Source organism: Xenopus laevis, chromosome 1S (genome assembly GCF_017654675.1).
Source record: "Xenopus laevis strain J_2021 chromosome 1S, Xenopus_laevis_v10.1, whole genome shotgun sequence".
In the NCBI taxonomy this organism is placed as follows: Eukaryota; Metazoa; Chordata; class Amphibia; order Anura; family Pipidae; genus Xenopus; species Xenopus laevis.
The window spans coordinates 96,872,672-96,895,893 of record NC_054372.1 but is presented as its reverse complement, the minus strand read 5'-3'; the positions used below and the strand labels follow the sequence as shown (position 1 = coordinate 96,895,893).

Below are 23,222 nucleotides of genomic sequence, written 5' to 3'. Positions count from 1 at the left end.
CTGACCCTGTCCAGTAATAAATTAAATATATATCTTTCCTCACTTTTTTTTTGGATTCTGTCATATACTGTAGATGTATTGTAGTTATATTTCACAGTTAGTTTTTATTTTAGCAAAATCTATGTTTTAGCCAAATATGATAAAGTGGCAGATTGCTGTGAAAAAGTTTTCTTTATTTATTCTTTTTTAAAGCAGCCGTTATGTTAACGGCACCTTCAGTTTCCCCACATTTGTTTAAATCAGTTTCTGGTACTTACCAAAACCTTCCTAGTAGCTTCCATATTTTCTTATCATTTTGTGCAGGTCACACTCCTTTCTTATATAAGAACTAGAGATGAGCTCTGCGGAAGAGTCCATCTCCAATATATCTGATATTCATGATCAAGGAGAACACCATTCAAAAATCTATCAAGCTGAGAGCACTGAGTTGAACCCAACTCTTCTGGAGAGCACAGAGGATTTTGAAATAATAGACAGCGCAGTGGAAGAAGATGATCTGAGCGATCTTCCTCTTTTGGAGGATGTAGAGAAGAAGGAGGAGAAGCCTGCAACAGAGAATGATTCAAATAAACAGCAGACAGATGCAAAAGAGGTAGAAGAATGGCTGGATATTCTAGGTAACAATTTGTTGTTTTTTCAAGCAAAATTAATGTACTGGCTATACCTATGGAAATGAAGTGCTTCTCCACAGGGCAATATACATTTATGTTCATAATTGATAGGCCTTACTTGTTCACATCAGGGTTACTGATGTAGGAAGAGCTTAGCTTAGCTCTTGCCTCTATCACTGAGAATAAAAACAGACAATACAGCAAATCAGGCAGTTTGATAAGGATTTTGATCAAGATTACTGAAATTAATTCAATTAAACAGTACATTGTACTTGATCCAAAGTAAGGGACAGATTTACTAGAGGGCGAAGTGGTTAACGCTAGCGTCAATTCGCTAGCGCTACCACCCGCAGGGACATTGCCAATTTACTAGCGGGCACAGGTGTCACTTCGCTAGTGAAAAAAATGCTCGCAGTCATTCTAAGTGTAAAGTAGAGTGCATAGATCTTCCTCAATTTTCTGTTACTTACATCATATTTCTAAGTCCAAAAAACGCTGGCATCTTTTCCTTTTTTCAGAGTGATAGCCTGCCAAAGTCCCTAAACATTTTTTTGGGTAACTGGGTTCCCGCATACATTTTCTAACATATGGAACGTTAACTATACAGTGGGCTCATGTACAGGTCATTATAACAACTCTATTTTCTTTATTAAGGTTCCCTAAAGTTGTGTAATGTAATGTATTTAATGCAACATATACGTCCATTCAACTTTAAATTTCCCGCCGTATGCAAACTGACCTGAGCGCAAGACCTCTAGCAAATTTGCGCTAGCCAGAAATTGCTTGCATTGCCAAAGTAACGCTACCAAAACGGCACCAGCATTTGGCGCCCACAACGAAACTCCGCATTCCAGTGAATTAGCGTTGTCTGAGTGAATTTACGCCTGGCGAAGTGTAGTGATGGTTGCGAATCGGTCGTTGTCGAATTTTTGTCCTCAAGTAAATCTGCCCCTAAGATGTTATTAATACTTTATTGGAAGCAGAACCAGCCTATTGGTTTTATTTAATGTTTATAGGATTTTCTGGTAGACTTGAGGTGTGAAATTAAAGGAAAGATCCCTTATCGGGAAAACCCCCAGGTCCCAAGCATTCTGGATAACAGGTCCCATACCTGTACAAGTTGCTTTATTTTTGGCTGGTTTGTTCTCTTTGTGTCTTTTAAGTAAAACTAGATGTTTTATACAGTAGAACCCCCATTTTAAAATTTTCAAGGGACCAGAAAAAATGGTGTAAATAAAATCCAGGAAAATGTAAAATCAGGGAAAGGTATTATGCATAATATATAGGTGGGACCACAAAACAACAATGTAAAATGAGGGAAAACTTAAAATCAGGGGGTATAAAATTGAGGTTTCACAGTATAGTTATTATAGCCTCCTGAGCAAGAGCTATGACATGGGAAATAACTCTTTGTAAATTGTAGAGCAGCATGTGAAATGTTTTATGAAAGCCAATTTCTATTACATTACATATTAGTGACTTCATCATTGTGCATTCAATGCAGAATCCATCTTTCATAATGGAAATATGTGATGCTTGTATCCTTATGTAAATGCACTGAGAGAGGTTCAAAATGTTAGTACCATCTACCTTCACTTGGCATAGTATACAAATATATTGCCTTTTCACATTTGCAGAACCTACTAGTCTTTCTTGAGTGCCATCTTGATCCTCTGACCCATCTTGACCTTATGAGGGTTCTGAAATAATTTTCTGCATTTTTGCTTTTTTTATAATAATATGTGCATATATCCTCCTCTACTACCTCTCTACTAAAGGACCTAATGCATTTAAAGAAAATCATGTGGACAAGCCTGGACTAGGATTCAAATTAGTCTCTGTCATTTCCAATACACAGAGGCCTAAACATCCCCCTATAAGCACACTAAATTTGGCTGGCTATCACATCTTACAGCAGCCCCTCTAGTATTTGCCAGAATCCACAGATTGCCAGTCTGAGCCTGTGGGCCTAACTGACTGGACCCCAGCCTATTGCATTACAAGACTGCCCCAGGCAAGTAAGCGAGAATTATACTTCTCCTGTGAGTTGGTGAAACCCAGGCAAAGTGAAGCAAAACGAAAATGTATAATAGAATGCATTATTATTTGTCTTGCACATTTTGTTTCAACTGAATATTTATTAAATTACAGTATAATTATATCACTCATATTTTCTAAGTTAACAAGAGGCCAGCATTTTGCCAAAATAAATCATGTGCATATACATGTCATTGTGTATTTTCTCCAAAAAGTGGTTCACTAGAGTTGCTACTAAAATTTCCTTTCATGGGTTATGGTGAACGCCATGCCTGCCTCAGATAGCCATCAAGGGGAATCAATGATTATTTCCATTCACAAAGCCATTAATAGTCGGCCTGCCACAAGCCTCGGTACAGAACCCTGGTGCTGGGAATATATTAACTGTCACCCAAGTAAAATATATAAGGCCCAGAGGAAGCCATTACAGGCAGTGAGTATGACGGGAGAAGATGATTTACGAGATGCTGGGTTACTTCAAGTCAGTGTGGAGAGAAGACATTTATTTTAGAAAGACCGCAATACATGGGGAAATGATGCATGTTTAGGGACAGGTGGAATGAGTGGCCCAGAAGGCTTTAAATCTTTTTATTAAGCACAGGTGGAATAATAAGATAGCGAATAGGGAATCCCAGAGCCAAGATCTCATTAGCAGTTCTGCATGCTTTGTGCCAAGATCTCTGGAATTCTGTGTGTTTAAATTCTATTTTTTAAAGGTCCCGTGCAAATGTCTCATTCATTTTATAGTGGGAAGCCAAAAGGTATAGTAAAAGGAAACGTGTGTTTATGTAGCCCTTCTATGCTGTCATATACATGGCTAGAGAGTCTTCATGTAGATGCTCAGGTTCTTTTAACTTTCTGTCACAGTTATTTTAGGCCAAAAGAGTAAGAAATCACAATAAAAATCTGGTCTGGTGCTGCTTTTGCACATATTGACATAAAATATGTAGTAATAGTAATCGAAACATAACTGTCATCATTATAGAGAAAATGTTCTTTTATTGTATGTGAACTGGCATTTCATCTTTGTCAACTGAGAAATATGTATCAAACTGGAAATAGTTGAGTTGGGACATACTATAGGCAAAAAGTTTAAAAGAGTTTAAAATTTACCCATGTGTAGAATACAGTACAGGTATGGGATCCGTTATCCGGAAACCCATTATCCAGAAAGCTCAGAATTATGCAAAGGCTTGTCTCCCATAGATTCATTTTATCCAAATAATCTAGATGATTTAAAAATGATTTCTTTCTTCTCTGTAATAATAAAACAGTATCTTCTACTTGATCCTAACTAAGATATACCTGTAATTAATTTTTATTGGAAACAAATCCAGCATTATTAAATGTTAACATGATTTTCATATAGACTTAAGATATGAAAATCCAAATTATGGAAAGATCAATGATCCGGAAATCCCCAGGTCCTGAGCATTCTGGATGTACTGTACCAATTAAATTTTTTCCATATGATTTTAAAAGTATTGTGCCTATTTCATGACATGATACTTAAATCTTTCTAATCAATGAAATTTTAAATTATCCAGTGCTACATCTAAGCTACATTAGAATGATTCCAGTCAGACGACAGTGAATGGTTTAGAAGCAAGCACCTTTTGCATGCATGGGCTTCTCATCTGGACCTCACCTCCAGATTCTGTACAAATGTCTGGCTTCCATTTGAACAGTCATTTATTAAATGAACTCAACCACAAATATTTAGGCACTGAGAATTGCATGTACCTATTTTCCAATCTGGTTTGCAATAGCACATGTATTGGCAACCAATTAATATATTTTAAGAAGCCTTAACAGGTTTAATCCATACTTTCTGACTGATGAGTCAAAAGATGCGTGTCTTTAATGCTCAGACAATTATTTGTGCAGTGTTTATTTTATGGGGGGCCAAACCGACAGGGTGCCCTAGGCTGACCCCTCCGCCCCCACCCTTGGGCATGTGCTAGTGGTGTGTGGGAGTTTTTAAAGACCCTTGTGCCCCGATCCGTGCCCGCACACACCCTACTTCTGCCTTCCTTTTATTGACCTGCCCAGTCGATGACCTCATGCATGCTTATAAAATAGTTGCGCCCTAGACAGGTGCCTGTTCTGCCTACCCTTAGTTCCGGCCCTGATTTATTTAAAGACTGCTAAACGAACAACTGACACTAAAATAAATAACTTGTGGATTTTTCATTTGACATATGACGAGCCATACACATGTATGACAACCTGAAACCAAACACGGGGAGCATCACATCTCTCTCGCACTCTCACCTCCGTGCTGCACGTAACATCCGTCCCCCTTCGGGTCAAATCCATGAACATCCAACAACTACGGAGCACTCGGAGTGTTGTGTTAAAATCTTTAAACTTTAATAATCCATGTTAAAAGATCAGCGCATCAGCATACATAACATCAGATCATCCGCTTAACGCGTTTCATGGCTTCTCGCCACTTCTTCAGAAGCATGTATGACAACCTTTCTGTTTAGTTTGCTAGGTCCAACTACCTGGTCCGTATAGGCCCTGGCAATTCATGTACTCAGAGGCCCAAACAATTTCGTTCAGTTGCAATAAATAGTGATATACTATGATCTCTTACTGCAGGCCCTCTGGTATTTGCCAGAATCTACAGATTTAGTCCCTGCCAACCTCACTCCTCCCATCCACCAATAGGAATTATTTGCCATGACCAACAATCCTTGATCCAACAGGATTGTGTGAATATTGTGGCCTCAAAACATACATGACTTGATGGTTGTGTAGTATGGTCGAAATCTGCCAAACTGAGTATGTATGGTCGTTATAAATAAAATGTACTCTCTTTGTAAATCTTTTCCTTTACTTTCCATGGCTACTATGAAATTGATTGTTCTATTAGTTTTAGCCTTGCTTAATGTGACATATTGGAATTCGGCAACATACTTCGCTTCTAGCCTGATGCATGTTGTGATGGTATACAATATCTATCCAGGTAATGGGATCCTGAAAAAGAAGGTTTTAATCTCTGGAAAGGGTGCTGAAAGTCGACCAAGAAAAGGACAGGATGTTACCGTGCGGCTAAAGTCCATGCTGGAGGATGAAAATGTAGTAGAAGATCAAGAATCGCTTACCTTCACATTGGGAGACGGTGATGTCATTCAGGTGATTTTTTTGCAATGCTGTGAGTTACACTAGAGAAAGTTTATAGATATTCACTCCATATACTGCATTCTATAAGATGAGAATACCACATTAACCACCCTTGAAAAGGATGTTCATAAGGAATATTCCTGTTCATTACAATTACCATTGCAGCTACTGAGTTATTCAAGTACACCTCTGCCTTGTGATTTCATAGCCTGCAGGTCTGTGTAAGCAGGATAAAAACAAAATTAGCATCTTAAAGTGAGCCTGATGGCCAGCTAAAAAGTAGTTAAAACTGTCCCTTGCACCTCCCACTTAATTGAATTGGCTTAAAAGTGGCTGTACTATTGCAGTCAGGTATTTCCCATTTAAGTAATGGTATAGGACAGCAGGTTAAATGTGTGGTTGTGTCGGCTGTCCATTCCTATATACAGTATTCCTATATGTGTATCCCTCCAGTGTTTCCTATTATAGTTGTCTGTAGGTTTAGATTTACTGCAGATGGTATACTCTTTCCCTTCTGTACATTGTAAAGACAATATAAGTTATCAAGGAGTTTCATTAACAAATACATATACAGTAGAACCCCCATTTTACATTTTTCAGTGGGCCTGGAAAAAATTATATAAAATCTAGGACAATGTACAATCAGGGAAATGTGTTAAAGTAACTTTTTCTTCAAGTAATAAGCGCAGTGTCGGACTGGGACACCAGGGGCCCACCCAAAAACCTTAGACCAGGGGTCCACCAAAAAAACTTAGGCCAGGGGCCCACTCTCAGTACTATTATTCTTCCTCTTCTCACTCAACCTCTATTTGCCTATTCTGTTTTTTTTTTTTACATAATATAATCTATTATTCCATCTATTTAGCCTCTGTACTCATAGAAATAGGAAATGGCCATGAAATCGCCCAAATATTTAGCAGCACAAAGGCCCACTGACACCTGGGCCCACCGGGAGTTTTCCTGGTATCCTGGTGGGCCAGTCCGACACTGAATGAAAGGATAGAAGCACAGGAGTCTGTATTACTTTAAAGGGGAACTATCGCGAAAATGAAAATTTAATATAAGCTTCCTCATACTGATAAGAAACTTTATAAATATAATCCATTTAAAATTCTGCATTGTTTCTGAAATAATCACGTTTATATTCCCTATCCCTCTCTTAGCATCTGTTTCTCTTCATTCTGTCTGCAGCAGTTGGGTGTCAGATGAACGATCCAATATATCTTATAGGGGGGATCCCTTTCCTAGCAGATGTATTAGAGCTCACTCAAATGACTGATTCCAGTATAAACAAAATGTAACAAAATAACTACACAAATTCTGCATGTAGAGAGACATGATGTCTGGCGATTTTAATAGAGTGAGCAATACATCTTCTAGGCTATAAGATATATTAGATCATTCATCAGACACACAACTCCTGCATGAAGACATAATTTAGAGAAACAGATGCTGAGAATAGTGAACATAAACTTGATTATTTAAACGGTACAGAATTTTTAATTGATTGTATTTAGAAAGTTTCTTATTTCAGTATGCTGAAGCTAATATTACATTTTCATTTCTGTGATCGTTTCCCTTTAAGATACAATATTGACCGTGTTAAAAAAAAAATGTAAACATTGCAGTGTTAATGTTACACTATGGGAGGCATGCGCAAGGCCTCTCTGTCAATCTCTTATACAACCTAAAGCAATAAGTGATTGGTGCAGGACTGTATAAGGGGCAGACTAATTGGAATTGACCATTTTCAGGCAGAACCATGGCAAAATCTACATCTGGTTAGTATTTTAAACTTCTTTATTTCACAAATAATAACATTCATAGAGTAAAAAAGCAGTTTTTGGGTACATTAGGACAAAATTTTGATGTAAAATCCAGGAAAACATTACTTAAAATCAGAGAAATGCACCCATTGAAATGCATTATAAATTGGTGGGACTGCAAATAAAAAATGTAAAATGCGGGAAAACTTAAAATCAGGGTACTTAAAATCGAGATTTCACTGTTATGCTGTGTGTCCTGCAGTAGGGTTATAGTTACATTTTTTGACTATGGAGAAACGGCCTTCCTGTAAGCTACATCAGCCCAGAAGTATATTATACATTTAAAGGGGACCCGTCACCCAAAAAAAATTATTCAAAATCCTATTTTATCACATCAGTCAAGCAAAATGAACTTTAATTACACTATATAAATTATTTGAATCTTGTTTCCTTCAGTCTGGGAATTCATAATTATAACAAGCAGGCAGCAGCCATTTTGTGGACACTGTTATTAAGACAAGCCTTGTATCATCTCAGAATCTTGTTTGTGCACCAGAATGGGGGACCTGATGTCCATCCCCATGTCCTGGTTACACAATTAAATGGTAAAGAGAACGGGGGAATGTGGGGAGAGCAGTGACATGTAGGAAGTGCTGAATGGAAAGTGAAAGTAATTGTCTGCCCCGCCTCTATGCCCATGGCATAGAGGCGGGGCAGACAATATTTGATTGACAGCTGAGACTTTTAAATGAGCTTAAAACAGCTATGAATGCTTTAATGAAAAATAGAAATTGGATTTCATGTTTAATTTGAAAAGGACTTTTATTATACAGATTTTTGTGTCTTGGTGACAGGTCCACTTTAAAAGCAGGCAAGCAATAAATAATCAAATAAAATTTACACACTGAAGCAGCAAAGTAGGGAATACTAAGACTTGGTAGGATTATATGCACCAAATCTAGGATTTGACCTTCCCCATCGGACAAACTATCCAATTCTAAGAGACCTATTTATTTGAAGCCTATATGAATTAATTATAATGTGTAAATGCTGCTATTCTTACCGTACAAAAAATATAAACATTAAAGTTGTTAAAATTCATTCCAGGGTCATTGGTGGCCTCTAGTGGCCACAAGTGTGAATTGTAGCTAAAGGCGTGTGAAAATACTCCAAAAACGGGCACAGTTGTCACTTCGCTAGCGAAGCAGATAGATGCTAGCATTGCTTCGCACTCTAACGGCAGACGAATTTTCACTCTGATGAATGGACGTAACTCTGCAAACTCAATAAGACTCGGTTTTTACTGAACGTTACCTCATTTGCCAGACTTGCCTTCGCCAGCTCAGACCAGGCAAAGTGCAATGGAATGCATAGGCATCCTCAATTTTTAGTGCAAAAAACGCTGTCGTCTTTTACTTTTTTTCAGACTGATAGCGTGCAAAGGTCTGTAAATTTTTTTGGGGTAACTGGGTTCCCCCCTCCATTTTCTAACATATGGAACATAAACTATACAGTGGGCTCATGTGTAGGGCATTATAATAACTCTATTTTATTTATTAAGGTTCCCTGGGCTTGTGTATCTAATATATTTGCTGCAACATATATTCCCATTCAATTTTATCAGTTCCTGTATAATATATCAATTTGTTCAATATCCATTTTTTATCCTTTTTTTGTGTTTAGAACCTCACTATATATCTCTGAAAAAACAATGGTTCGAAATTATTCAAAAGGTCCTAATTTAGGATACTGCACAGGGTGGCTTATCAGTTTCCATATAAGCACAGCCGAGATACTCCACCCTCTGATGTATCTCTACCCAGTCTTCATACAGGAACAGAGTAGATTCTGGCACTAAATGCCCAAATATGCATTTTTGAGCATCCTTAACCCTTCACATATGATATATTCAGCTAGTCAGCCAATATATCCTGAGTTTAATATATGTATGTGTTTGTGCAGGCCCTGGATCTGTGTGTTCAGCTCATGGAGGAAGGAGAAACTTCACTCATTGCATCAGATGCCAAGTACTGTTATGGAAAGGAAGGCAGGTGAGTTTATTTTTGACGCATTAAGATCAGCATGAAATTTTATATATATATATATCTATAGATATATCTATATATATATAGATATATATCTATATATATATAGATATATATAGATATATATATATATATAGATATATATATATATATATATATACACTTCTCAGGTTTTAGCATAATTGAATTCTTCATCAAAATATGCCTGTGTTCTTTAGAACATTTTCCTCAATGTGACCTTTTTCTATGTAAATTGGACATAAGTCACTTCTCCTTTAAGAGAGTGTCGGCCTCTGACACATTCTTATGGTCCCTTGGGGCTTGTGAATCAGAGCTGCAAAGCCAGAAGTTAAATGCTTATCTGACCAGAAGAATCTTGTACAGACTATGGTGTTGTCGGCTTATACTACATGGCTACACTGGTTCAGGCTTCACAGTGCTGCTGCTTTCTTTCATGTTCAGATGTTTGACTATACAATAACAATCTTCCGCTCCTCCACCGCACTGCAAAACTCTTCTGCACTGCTCTGTGCTGCTCATTTTTTTTAATGGTGCTTTTAACATATTCTGCCTTACCCCTTGCCTGCCTGCCTTTCCTGCACAAACAGAATGATCTGTGCCAGGACTGCTTGCAAGATTAACCTTTTAACCCCCAGAGCTGGAGTAGATCTTAAGTGCAGGAAAAGTCAAGCAGGCAGGAAAGGGTCACACATATACAGTATAACCTAGTAATTCCTAGAGGGAATGAGTTGAAAGCACCATCTGAAAAAAAAACCAAAACAAACCTGAGCAGTGCAGGAGAGGAGATTTTCAGAAGGAGGAGGCTTTTATTTTTTGCAGGAGTCGGTGTGATATAGGAGTGACTAAAAGCAGTAGTACTCACCCCAGGAAGTAGTATCCATCTCCATATGAGGAAGTGGAGTGTTTTTTTAAAACAATATATTTTACTAATTTGCGGTTTTACATCAGTAATTTTGTGATCAATAGTTATTATTGCCATCAAAGTATAAATCTAAGCACAAAACTAGAGGTGTCACTATCACTTTAAAGCAATATGAACCTGCACACCATTTCCCTTTACTTTCATTTAGTTTCTATAGGATCAAACCACACTTTGCAAATTGACAGCTCCTGTTTGAAGTAGACAGACAGTCACACCGGCCAGTTGTTTTTGGACAGAAATAAGTTAGGTTCAGTAACTATTTATCTTTATTATGACTTACAATAATTATCCTGAAATATGTTAGTAATTTTAGTAATGTTTCATGAACGATTCTCTAGGAGTCCGGACATTCCTCCCAACTCCAACTTAAACCTTGAAGTGACCCTGCTGGTTGTCCAGGATGGACCAGACGTGGAGAACCTTTCTGGACAGGTGAAGCTAAATTTGGCCAACAAGAAACGGGAACGGGGCAATTTCTATTACCAGCAAGCTGACTATGTCTTTGCTGTAAATTCTTATGACATAGCACTAAATGTTGTGAATTCAAGTTCCAAAGGTAAGTCCTGATATAGGTATAGGATCTATTACCTGGAATGCTTGGGACCTGGGAGTTTCTGAATAAGAGATCTTTCCATAATTTGGAAGTTTGCTAAAATGTAATTTAAATATTTAATAAACCCCATAGAATTGTTTTGCCACCAATATGGTTTTAATTAATAATTTTTTCAAAATGAATCAGTTAATAGTGATGCTCCAGCGGAATTCTGCACTGAAATCCATTTCTCAAAAGAGCAAACAGATTTTTTTATATTCAATTTTGAAATCTGACATGGGGCTAGACATTTTGTCAATTTCCCAGCTGCCCCCAGTCATGTGACTTGTGCCTGCACTTTAGGAGAGAAATGCTTTGTGGCAGGCTGCTGTTTTTCCTTCTCAATGTAACTGAATGTGTCTCAGTGGCAATTGGGTTTTTACTATTGAGTGTTGTTCTTAGATCTACCAGGCAGTTGTTATCTTGTGTTAGGGAGCTGCTATCTGGTTACCTTCCCATTGTTCTTTTTTTTGGCTGCTGGGGGGAAAAAGGGAGGGAGTGATATCACTCTAACTTGCAGTACAGCAGTAAAGAGTGATTGAAGTTTATCAGAGCACAAGTCACATGACTTGGGGCAGCTGGGAAATTGACAATATGTCTAGCCCAATGTCAGATTTCAAAATTGAATATAAAAAAATCTGTTTGCTCTTTTGAGAAATGGATTTCAGTGCAGAATTCTGCTGGAGCATCACTATTAACAGATTCATTTTGAAAAAATTTTTTTTCCCCATGACAGTATCCCTTTAATATCAATAGCTAAATAAGATTAAACATTAATTCATTAAATCATATCATACATTTTGTCCAAAGGATATAATCACATAATTCTTAAGCATTTCCGGTCAGTAAATAAAAAAAGGGCAAATATTAAAAAGAAGTTATACAGATAATATAGTAAACAAGGGTCAAACTACTTTGGCAACTGAACGGACATGTGGTAGCAGATTGTTATTTATATTCTAATTTGTTCTCCTAACCTGCAGGGGGGAAAATTACCAGGTAGAGGTCAATGTCTGTCAATCCTGCAGCAATGGTTAAAATATCGCAAGAAACTGGAGGATTACATAAGGAAAATTATGCATCACTAGACAGTTCTTCTACCATAAAAATGCTTATAATTATTGATCTTTGCTGTATTTTCTCTATAGTTGATTTCAGTTCAGAAGAAGAAGCATCTCTACTGGATGTAAAAATTAAATGTCTGAACAACCTAGCAGCATCTCAGCTGAAATTAGACCATTATGAGGCTGCCCTGAAATCTTGTAATATGGTAATGGAGCACCAGCCTGAAAACATAAAGGCTCTGTTCCGAAAAGGAAAGGTAAGACCTGCTATTAGTGTGTTTGTAACTGAATGGGTACAAATGTCCCACTATTAACAACACATTTTTTTGAATTAGGGATTGGGTTACGTATTTCTCAGTGTTAAAATGTCGTCCGTGTTTTATTGTTTAGACACAGGTCTGATGTGCCTATTGTCAGTGCATGCGATGGAGCAATGGAGAGCAAGACATGTCATGCTGCTAAAGCCTTGTACCACTCTGCTGAATGATTAAGGCATCTTCAAATTATTCCCTATATCTGTTCTATTCAAATCTTTATTGACAATATACTTATTCCAGTACATTGAAATTTCCGTTCCACCCAAGACCCCTCATGGTGCAAAATTAAAACCAACAATATAAAAACACAATGGGGCAAATTCACGAAGCGCCGAACGCTAGTGTTAATTCGCTAGCGTTTGTCATTTTCGTTACTGCGCAAATTCACTAACAAACGCTGGCGTAGTTTCGCTAGTGTTACTTCGCACCCTTACGCCAGGCGAATTTTCGCTAGTGACGTAACTACGCAAATTCACTAACTTGCGCAGTGTACTGAACGCTACCTTTTACGCTAGACTTCCTTCGCCACCTCAGACCTGGCGAAGCGCAATAGAGTAGATAGGGATTGTTTCAAAAAAAGTCAATTTTTTTTTCTAAGTCCCAAAAAACGCTGCCGTGTTTTCTACATGATGGGTGATGGGCTGAAAAAGATCAAAACATTTTTTGGGGCTCCCCTCCTTCCCCCCTACATTTCCTGACTCATGGCAACTTACCTAGACAGTGGGCACATGTGTAGGCCAAAATAAAAATTTTATTTGCTGATTTGAAGGTTTTCTAGGCATTTGTAGTGCTGATACGTATTCCTCCATTGAAATTTGAATTTCGCGCCGTATGCAAATTAGCCTTCGCTAGCGTAACTTCGCTTTACATAGCGAATCAATGCTAGCGCAACTTCGCAACCTTACGGTACCCCTGAGCGCAACTTCGGATTTTAGTGAATTTGCGGAGCACTGGCGAAACTACGCCTGGCGAAGCGCGGGGAAGTTGCGCCTGGCGCAACTTCGCATCTTAGTGAATTTGCCCCAATGTATATTAAAAATTTAAGAATACATAAATTAGATAGATAGATAGAAAGTAAAAAGCTTGCTAGTTTATATCTCACTATTTAAAAGGGAATTATGATGTTACAATGTTGCCAATATTCAACTATAATATTTCCTTCCTGAAACTACAAACCCATTTCTCTATACCACCCTTACTCCTTTCAAATCTAATATAGACTCGTTTAAGTGACATGTGCCTTGTCCTAGTGATTCATTTACCACTATATCACCCAGTGAAATGTGCATTGCTTATTGAAAGTTCACTATATAACTTTCATGACAAATGCAAATTATACTCTAGTTACATGCAAATTATTTTCCATTTTGATACAAACTATCCGTACATCTAAAATGGCCTGTGTAACACTATCCTAAAACTATCTCTCACGTTTATATGTTGTTGTAGTTATTACTGTTGCATATATTTCACTTCAGGTTCTCTTTTGTTAACTCATTCACACAATGTATAGTTGCTAGTGTCAAGGAGCCTAGCAAACAAACTGCAATTTTAATTTCAAAATTCAAATCTGCAGAAATCTAAATGAAGACTATATGAAATGAAGACTACATGCTACCTTCAGATTGGTGGTAGCTCCTGCGTTCACCTGCGTCAATAGGATAATTTCTGCTCAATTCATCAGAACAGACTAGCTGGGTGCAATGGAACTTGGCCCAAATATACGCAAGTGTGAAACTCCAATAACCTTTCATAAAAGGCATAAATCTGCGTAACGACTGTGTCCATTTTTAGGTGACTGACCCTTAAATTTGCTGTTGCAGTCATAAACAAGTGCTCTGATGCTTGCAAACTGAACAGTTCAGCTCTTTTAAATAATTGAAATAATAAATAAATTGTTCTTTCAGATCAGGCAGGAGAACTGATATGCTCACAATACTTTGTTTTCTGTGGCATGCTTCACAATGGGGGAAAAAATGCCAATTTTATATATATATATATATATATATATATATATATATATTTTTTTTTTTTTTAAACAGGTGTTGGCACAGCAAGGGGAGTACACTGATGCTATAACTATCCTAAGAAAAGCGTTGAAATTGGAGCCTACCAATAAGGTAAATCACCGTTTCCATAATTCAGTTTTTCAAATATATTTCTTTATTGATTTTCAAATTTTTTCCATAATAGAGCAAGTGCTCTATTTACATAGTAAGCATAACAAAGTTAAATTAGAATAGAAAGGACAGTGATTAAGGGTTAGTTCACACGAGGAGAATCGGGGAGATTTTGTTGCCTGGCGACTAATCGCCTCTCCTTCTGGGCGACAATCTCCCTGAACTGCCTCCCATCCGCTATAATGAAAAGTCGCCTGCGCTAAAGCACACCAAGCGCTGCGTTTTCAGATGTTGCCCGAAGTGGTACTGACTTTGCATTTTCGTGCAATAAGTTGTCTAACCACAAAAATCAAATGGTGTAAAATTGTGAGAAACTCTTTTGGAACGTTTAGGCTAATGAGGACAAGTATTATTACTTCTGGAGTACATTGGATATGTAAGTTCCATTTATTTTTACAAAACGTCTCAAGTTGTAACCATAGCCGCTGGAGTTTAGGGCACTCCCACCATATTTGTAACATATCTCCTTTCTGATGGCATCCTCTCAAACATGTATTGGGTATATTCCTGTAGAAGCGCTGTAATTTATGTGGAGTCATATACCATTCATAGAGGATCTTTCTTGAGGTCTCTAGATGTGTAATACATTTGGAGAATTTAGAAGGATTAGAAAATGCTTATTTCCAATCTGCAGTTGTTAGAGATATGTTTAGTCTATTTTCCCACTTGTTGACTGCAGGTAATTTTTTAATATCCATACTAGGCATTACTGTCTTATACCATAAGGATATTCCCCCTTTAGTTGGTGTTAAAGGGATACTGTCATGGGAAAAAAATATTTTTTCAAAATGAATCAGTTAATAGTGCTGCGCCAGCTGAATTCTGCACTGAAATCCATTTCTCAAAAGAGCAAACAGATTTTTTTATATTGAATTTTGAAATCTGACATGGGGCTAGACATATTGTCAATTTCCCAGCTGCCCCAAGTCATGTGACTTGTGCTCTGATAAACTTCAATCGCTCTTTACTGCTGTACTGCAAGTTAGAGTGATATCACCCTTTTTCCCCCCAGCAGCCAAACAAAAGAACAATGGGAAGGTAACCAGATAGCAGCTCCCTAACACAAGATAACAACTGCCTGGTAGATCTAAGAACAACACTCAATAGTAAAAACCCAATTGCCACTGAGACACATTCAGTTACATTGAGAAGGAAAAACAGCAGCCTGCCACAAAGCATTTCTCTCCTAAAGTGCAGGCACAAGTCACATGACCAGGGGCAGCTGGGAAATTGACAAAATGTCTAGCCCCATGTCAGATTTCAAAATTGAATATAAAAAAATCTGTTTGCTCTTTTGAGAAATGGATTTCAGTGCAGGATTCTGCTGGAGTAGCGCTATTACTGATGCGTTTTGAAAAAAACATGTTTTCCGATGACAGGATCCCTTTAAGTTAGTCAGGCACCTTTCCATAGGTGTTGGTTCCCTGAGAGTGATGGCATTATTAGATCTCAGAAAATGCCTTATGGGGTAAGGGTTTTGGTATTGTTTGCGATATAAGCATTTCTTTAGGGAAAGATCCTGAGCTAAAGGCTGCATTAAAAGTTAAATGTACATGGGAGTAAAATGTATAATCTTTTTCACTAGGGTGCTGAAGTCTCCAAGTATCATATAGTCCATATTTTTGCATAAGAATCTGAAATGGGGAGAGTCTAGCCTTGGGCTTACTCTTAGAGGTTTGAGATCTGTCCACTGCGTGATTAGGAGCGAGGTTAAAATCTCCTCCTAGTATAAGAGAGCCGTATTTCAGGGATATTATTTTCCGTATAACTCCTTTGATAAATGTAAGTTGGGATGTGTTAGGGGAATATATATTTACTAGGGTGTATGGCTTTTGATTAATAATACAATTCAATACAATACAGTGTCCACATGGTGACCAATGTATGTGAAGTCTAAGGCTTCATTTATTAATATTGCTACACCAGCCTTCTTCTTTTGTGCTGTGGCAGAATAAATTATAGGAAATTTTTTGTTTTTTGGCATACATGATGTGGACGGAGTAAAATGGGTCTCCTGTATAAATTCTATGTCAGCTTTTTGCTTCATGAAGTAAAGAAGATCTTTTGTAAGGACTATTAAGACCCTTAGCATTGATAGTTACTATATTAAATGGCATTATGGTTAATAAGTTGAATGCGTAATGTCACCCATGTGTTAACGCCATTGGACCATTTACATAGAGTGGGTAGGAGGGGGGAAAAAAAGAGAAAAAGCATATGAAAGAGAAAACATTAACATAATAATAGTGGATATTTCCACTGAACCGTTGGGCTCTACACCAGTAAGAGCCCTCGGGGTAGAGTCTATATCGGGGGTTGACCAGTCAGCCAAGTAACACTAACATGCACCCAGCAGATTTCCCAGGAGAATGTCACCCTTAGATAGACCCAGATACACATTTTTCTAATACTTCACTTATATCTTTAAGTGTGCAGATTCGGATCTTCCACCAATTGTTCCTGCAGTTGTTTGGCCTGTTTGATATGATGTAGGCCCCAGATGTGGACTTGGGTAGCCCCTTGTGCTGGAGTTGTAATTCTAGTCGGGGATCCGTCTTTTATTATAATATGCCGCAGTGGAAATCCCCACCGATAAGGAATGTTATGCTGTCGCAGTAGAGTAATGGTTTCTTTAAATTCCCTTCTGGCTTGTAATGTCATCGGAGAGAGATCTGTGAATAGTTCTATATTCTTGAATTTGTCAGGTTTGTTTTCTGAATTTCTAGCGGCCTGGAGTAACCCTTCCTTTGCATGGAAGAAGTGCATTTTGGCTATTGTATCTCTCGGTGCCGTCTGAGGAGCATTTTTGGATTTGTAGATATGGTAAATGCGATCAATTAGTAGAAATTTTAGCTGTACCTGGGGAACTCTGGTGCGACACGGAGACCCTCGATTGCGTTTCAGTGCCATCTTGGATATTTTCCAGCTCCGGCTTTTTCGTGTAGAAAGAAGTAAGCTTCAGCGGGGATTGCTTCTTTTTCACTCTACCCATGCTGAGGAGTAATCCAGTATTAGCGGTGATGAAATATATAGATTTCTGTGCCGTTTATCGTGTCTGGATCAGTTATTCGGTAAGTTGTCCCGGGATTTGCTGTGAAATAGCTGCTAACATTTTGTGTGCTTAGGCCACACACCCAAAATTCAGTTTTGTAGCAGAACTGTTTACGTTGCCTGACTAGGGCACTTTGAAATTTAAAATATCAGAATAGAAGCTGCAGTATTTGTCTATTTTTGCATTTCCAACTGGTATTTTAAGTTTGTACAAAAACTTTTAGGGGGTTATGTATTAAGTCCAAATTCCAAAAAAAAAACCTTGATTTTTTTGAGATTTACTATACCACGAGGATGGTAGAAGTCTAAATCCAAAAATCTGGCTTCTCACACCTACCGAGGTTGTATATAAGTCAGTGGGAGAGGCCCCTATCCTATTTGAAAGTTTGAAATCTGACTTTTTGGGATAAAATCCAAAAAATTTGGTCTTTTCAGGAAAAAGCTTGAAAAGATTGTTTTTGTCCCTGATCCGATAAAATCACAAATTTTTAATAATTAAAAAATCTAAAAAAATGTGTTGGAAAAGTCTAGACAAAAATGTGCAAACTTTTTCGAATTGTCGCGCCCCAAAACTGGAATGTTTTGCATTTTCTTACGAAAACTGTCAAAAAACCCTCAAACATCATGAAGGCAAAAAACATATGAAAGAGAAAACATTAACATAATAATCTTCCAGTTATAAAAGGGGATAACTGCCATTGACTTTTACATGACTTTGACCGGTTTTAGCTGGAGTATTTTCAGATTTGAATTTTTAGCAGCTTTGGAGCATAATAAAACTCGAGAAAAAAACCTAATATTTATTAGAACCTCTATGCTAGAAGGAACTTAGTGAGGTAAGTGAATAAGTCCAAAAATGTATATTCCTAACTTACAGTTGTGGTTAATAGGGAATCAGTTAAAGTTTTATTGTTACATTAAATTCATCTACATTCACCTGTTAATCCTCTAACTGGTCCTTGCTAATTTATATGTATAATATTGGCACTGGCAAATCCCTGAGTGACTGCAGGTTAGTTTGTTGACTGATTCTCTCCGCTCCTAGACAATACACGCTGAACTTTCCAGGCTAGTGAAAAAGCACACAGACCAGCGGAATGTAGAAAGTGCCATGTACAAGAAGATGCTGGGAAATCCAAGCAGTGCTTCCAAAAAGCCTGCCTCCAAGTCGTCTTGGGTAATATGATAAATGTGAATTTTATTCTCATATATCAGACATTTACTGCATTGTATTTAGGTTTTAACCTTTCATTTTCCCTGTTTCTACAATGCATTCCCAACCACCGTGCACATGGCAACCACAGCTCTAACTGTTAACTCACATTTTGTGGGCAATGGCAAATCATACTTGGGGAATAAATATTTGTATATGTTAAACTAAGGGTATGTACACATGAAGATCAAGGTCCTTAAAAAAGCCAGTGTGCAGTGCGGTGAGGCTTTATGAATTTACTCCACAGCAATGCATGAGTTAACTGTTCTCATGGTTCTAAGCTGGTCTGTATCTCTGGAGATCAATTTTAGGGTAATTTACATTGTACTCTCTTTATATTTATCTAGATATTTATCTGACTGCCAAATATAATGTAAGAAAAACTCAGGCATATTTTTTTGAAGGTATAGTACCTAATAGGAATTTTGCTACAAATGTGGGCACTGTTCTAAATTAAATGTGGTTTCTTGTACATATGCAGCTGAACTGTTAATGTAATGTGCAGTTTTATTCTTATTAGTCCTTTTTTATAATTAGAAAATAATATTCATATTTAAAATATTGCTTTGTGGAAAGAATAATAATGGACTTTCTGTCAAGTGCTTCTTTAGTCGGTGGTTCTAGTACATGTATGGGGACCTGTTATCCAGAATGCTCAGTACCTGGGGTTTTCTGTAATTTGGATCTTCATGCCCTAAGTCTCCTAGAAAATCATGTAAACATTAAATAAACCCAATAGGCTGGTTTTGCTTCCGAATAGTTAGTAAGATTAGTTATATCTTAGTTTGTATTTTTTTATTACAGAGAAAAAGGAAATCACTTTGGATTATTTCAATAAAATAGGAAACTACTTTTCCGTTGTTCAGAGCTTTCTGGATAACAAGTTTGCAGATAACAGATCCTACACCTGTACCAGTAAAACTTTAATCATTAAAAATGAAGTTTCATGATATTAATAATAAAACATTTTTAATCGCCACTTGACTTTTTACACTCTGTAAAATGGTGATGTATTCAGACTTGGTTATATCTGGGTGGTAGTGTGGTCTGGGGATTCTTGAGGTAAAAAAAAAGGCAAAATTAGCAGCAAAGGTGATTCGTATAAACCATCGCATCATTTAAATGCAATTTTGTCTTCTTTTATACATGCAGTCCATCTCTTGGAAGTGGCTTTTTGGGGCAACAGCTGTGGCGATAGGAGGAGTTGCCCTGTCTGTTGTAATAGCAGCTCGGAACTAAACCACCAACGGTGATGTATGAGGACCAAAGCCATTACCTTAAGGAGGAAGGTCTAGCAGCAGTATCATCGATTCTCAACAACCCTGAAGAGGAAACTTTTATGGATACAGTGTTCAAGTGAGAAAAGAGACATTATGCATAAACTGTACTTTTTATATAGATGAACTCTAATTTTGCTCACTTAAATCCGTGTAAAATTGTGCATCTGATCAGGGAAAAGTGTAATTCACAATTTTCAAATGTTTGGCATTGGTAAAAAATAGTTTATTTACAATTCTGATCTGTACGCGAGAGTAAGTGGCACAAGAGAGCTCTGTATCTAATGTATACATATTAGGAACTATATGTTGTTGAGAAAGTTTTTGAAGCCAAAGACTGCAGAAAACTTTTCAATCCCGGGCTTTGCATTCCAATAAAAAAGAGGGAGACTAAATGAATCTGAGTGACCTGTAACCACAGAAATCATTTGATGTCTTGATGAGACGGCACATAGATATTTGTTATAAAATGAAAGTACATGTATGTAATATGTGTAGCTCACATATTTATTGTGAGGTACCGATCAGAAAGTTTATGTATAGTTATATATGTATATATAATTATAGAGAAAGCACCTGTAAACCAAGGTGGAGTTTGGAGAGCTTTCTATCATGTACAGGGGACCAACTTTGTATAATGTCTTGTTAGAGCAGTACAACTGGGATTATATTTGAAATTAGTTGTTGAACTTTGTTGGCGTGTTTGACACTGTTTTTTCATTAAAAACTGGAACACTTCTTGAAGAAACAGTCTTGGCGTTGAGATGTTCAGTTTTTTTTTTAAAAGTGTTTTTATTGGTTTTCTCACACACAAAAAACAAGACAGACAGTGTCCCGTAAAGGACTCAAAAATTATACATAGTCAGTAAAAAATAAAAAAAGGAAAAACAATAAAGGAAATACGTCAGAGGGGAGAGGAAAGAAAGAAAGAAAGAAAGAAAGAGAGTCCAAGAGGGTGTGGAGTGTGGAGGGGGTAAACAGTAGACAAGACTAATATCTGGTGGAGCTAGCACAGACCATCCTTTCAAAACACATGGGGGCTATTAGTGTCAGAATTCAATACCCATAGCATCCAGACAGCTATAAACTTGTCCGTGCAGCCTCTAGACATATATACTGCTTTATAGTAAGGGAGGGCTTTATTGACAAGGTCCTTCCAGTCCTCAAGTTTGGGTGCTTCACGCTGATTCCACCGAAGAACAATCATTTTCCTAGCATAGAACATTAGCAGCTGGAGCAAAGTCCGACAACCAATTGACCCCACATCTCCATCCATGCATCCCAACAGCGCTAGGCTGGGCCGAGGCAATATAGGGAAGACCAGAATCTTAGAAATAAATGAGAAAACGTCAGTCCAATAGCGAGTCAGTTTGGGGCATGTCCACACCACATGGAACCAAGTCCCCGGGTGCCCACAGCCCCTGGTGCAGTTCTGATCTCTGGTAGGATCCATATGATGAAGCCGTACCGGCGTGAGGTAAGAACGATGCATAAACTTCAGTTGTATCAACTTGTCTCTAGCCGAAATTGTGGTGGCCAACATGTGGCGCATAATCAGCTCCCAGGACTCCTCGTCCAAATTCTCAATGTCCCTGATCCATTTCTGGAAGCATTTAAGCGGTCGTTTTTCCTCAGGTGCCAACAGGATATGATAGATGGCTGAAAGAGGTTTGACGACTGCCTGAAGTTGCAGAGTGTTTTCCAAAGAGGTGGCTACAATATTAGACTGCGGATCCGGGAATTGCGCCTGAGCAGCATGGCGAAGTTGACCATACCGAAATTGTGTAACATGTTGTGTTGAACAGGAGGCCTTGAGTTGCAGAAAGCTTTTTAGCTCTCCCTCATTGTACAAATCTTTCACATATCTGAGACCATTGCCTGCCCAAAATTTGTAATCCAGGTTAGCGAAAAAATGTGGGAGCATCTTATTACACCACAGCGGAGCATGGGGAGAGTGGTAGGTCAAGCCAGCGGGAGTCACCAGTTTTTGAGCCAGCTGCCAGGCTCTGACGGTTGTGTTCATAGAGTGGGTAACTTGTGGGTGTGCCTCCCGCCCTCTATAAGGCAAAAGCCTCAAGGCTTCCCTCGAGCCCAGTATCCCCGCTTCTAAAGTACAGGATGCATTAGTGCTATCAGATTCAAACCACCATCGCACCGTTACCAATAAAGCAGCCAAGTAGTACAAGTACAAATTCGGGACGGCAAGACCCCCAGCCTGAGTGGACCTGTGCAATGTTGCCATACTGATTCTGGGAACCCGTTTGGCCCAAATAAAGGAGGATATAACTGAGTTCACTTGTTGAAAAAAGGATTTGGTAAGCCAGATAGGAGAATTTCTAAACATATAGAGAAATTTAGGCACATACTTCATTTTCAATAAGTTGATCCTACCGTATAGTGACAATGGCAAAAATTCCCATTGGGCAAATTTGGCAACCATATCCGCAGTAATAGGGTCAACATTGACCGCCTTATAGCGGGTTATCTCTTGAGTAATCCAAATTCCCAGGTACAAAAAGGTGTCAACCCATTGCAACGGAGAATCCGGAGATAACTGTCTTTTGGCCGCCTGATCCAGGGCAAACAATGTAGATTTATGCCAGTTCACACGAAGCCCAGAGTACTTCCCATTCTCAGATATAATCCCCAATAGGACATCCAGGGCCGGGCCAGGGTTCTCAAGGTATATCAACATATCGTCAGCGTACAACGATATCTTTTCGGTCAGAGAACCAATTTTCAAACCCGTAATCCCAACAGAGGTGCGGATTAGTTCTGCAAGTGGCTCAATTGCCAAACAAAATAAAAAAGGAGAGAGGGGGCAGCCCTGCCTGGTACCCCTCCCCAAATTAAAACTGACCGAAAGCATAGAATTTGCCCTAATCTGAGCCACCGGTGAGTGGTACAGTGCCTGAATCCACCCCACATATCTAGGGCCAAAACCATATCGCTTCAAGGTGTGCCACAAAAAGGCCCATTCGACTGAGTCGAAGG

The 23,222-nt window shown here is 38.2% G+C and overlaps 1 protein-coding gene across 1 annotated transcript; it reads left to right on the top strand.

Annotated features, from left to right (window-relative positions):
* The first annotated feature begins 221 nt into the window (after nt 1-221).
* fkbp8.S (FKBP prolyl isomerase 8 S homeolog) lies at nt 222-14,316 on the top strand. Its single transcript, XM_041578416.1, has 6 exons — nt 222-617; nt 5,623-5,792; nt 9,509-9,597; nt 10,873-11,090; nt 12,275-12,447; nt 14,302-14,316. The coding sequence occupies exons 1-6, from the start codon at nt 335-337 to the stop codon at nt 14,314-14,316; spliced, it is 948 nt and encodes a 315-aa protein (XP_041434350.1). The 5' UTR covers nt 222-334.
* The last annotated feature ends 8,906 nt before the right edge of the window (nt 14,317-23,222 follow it).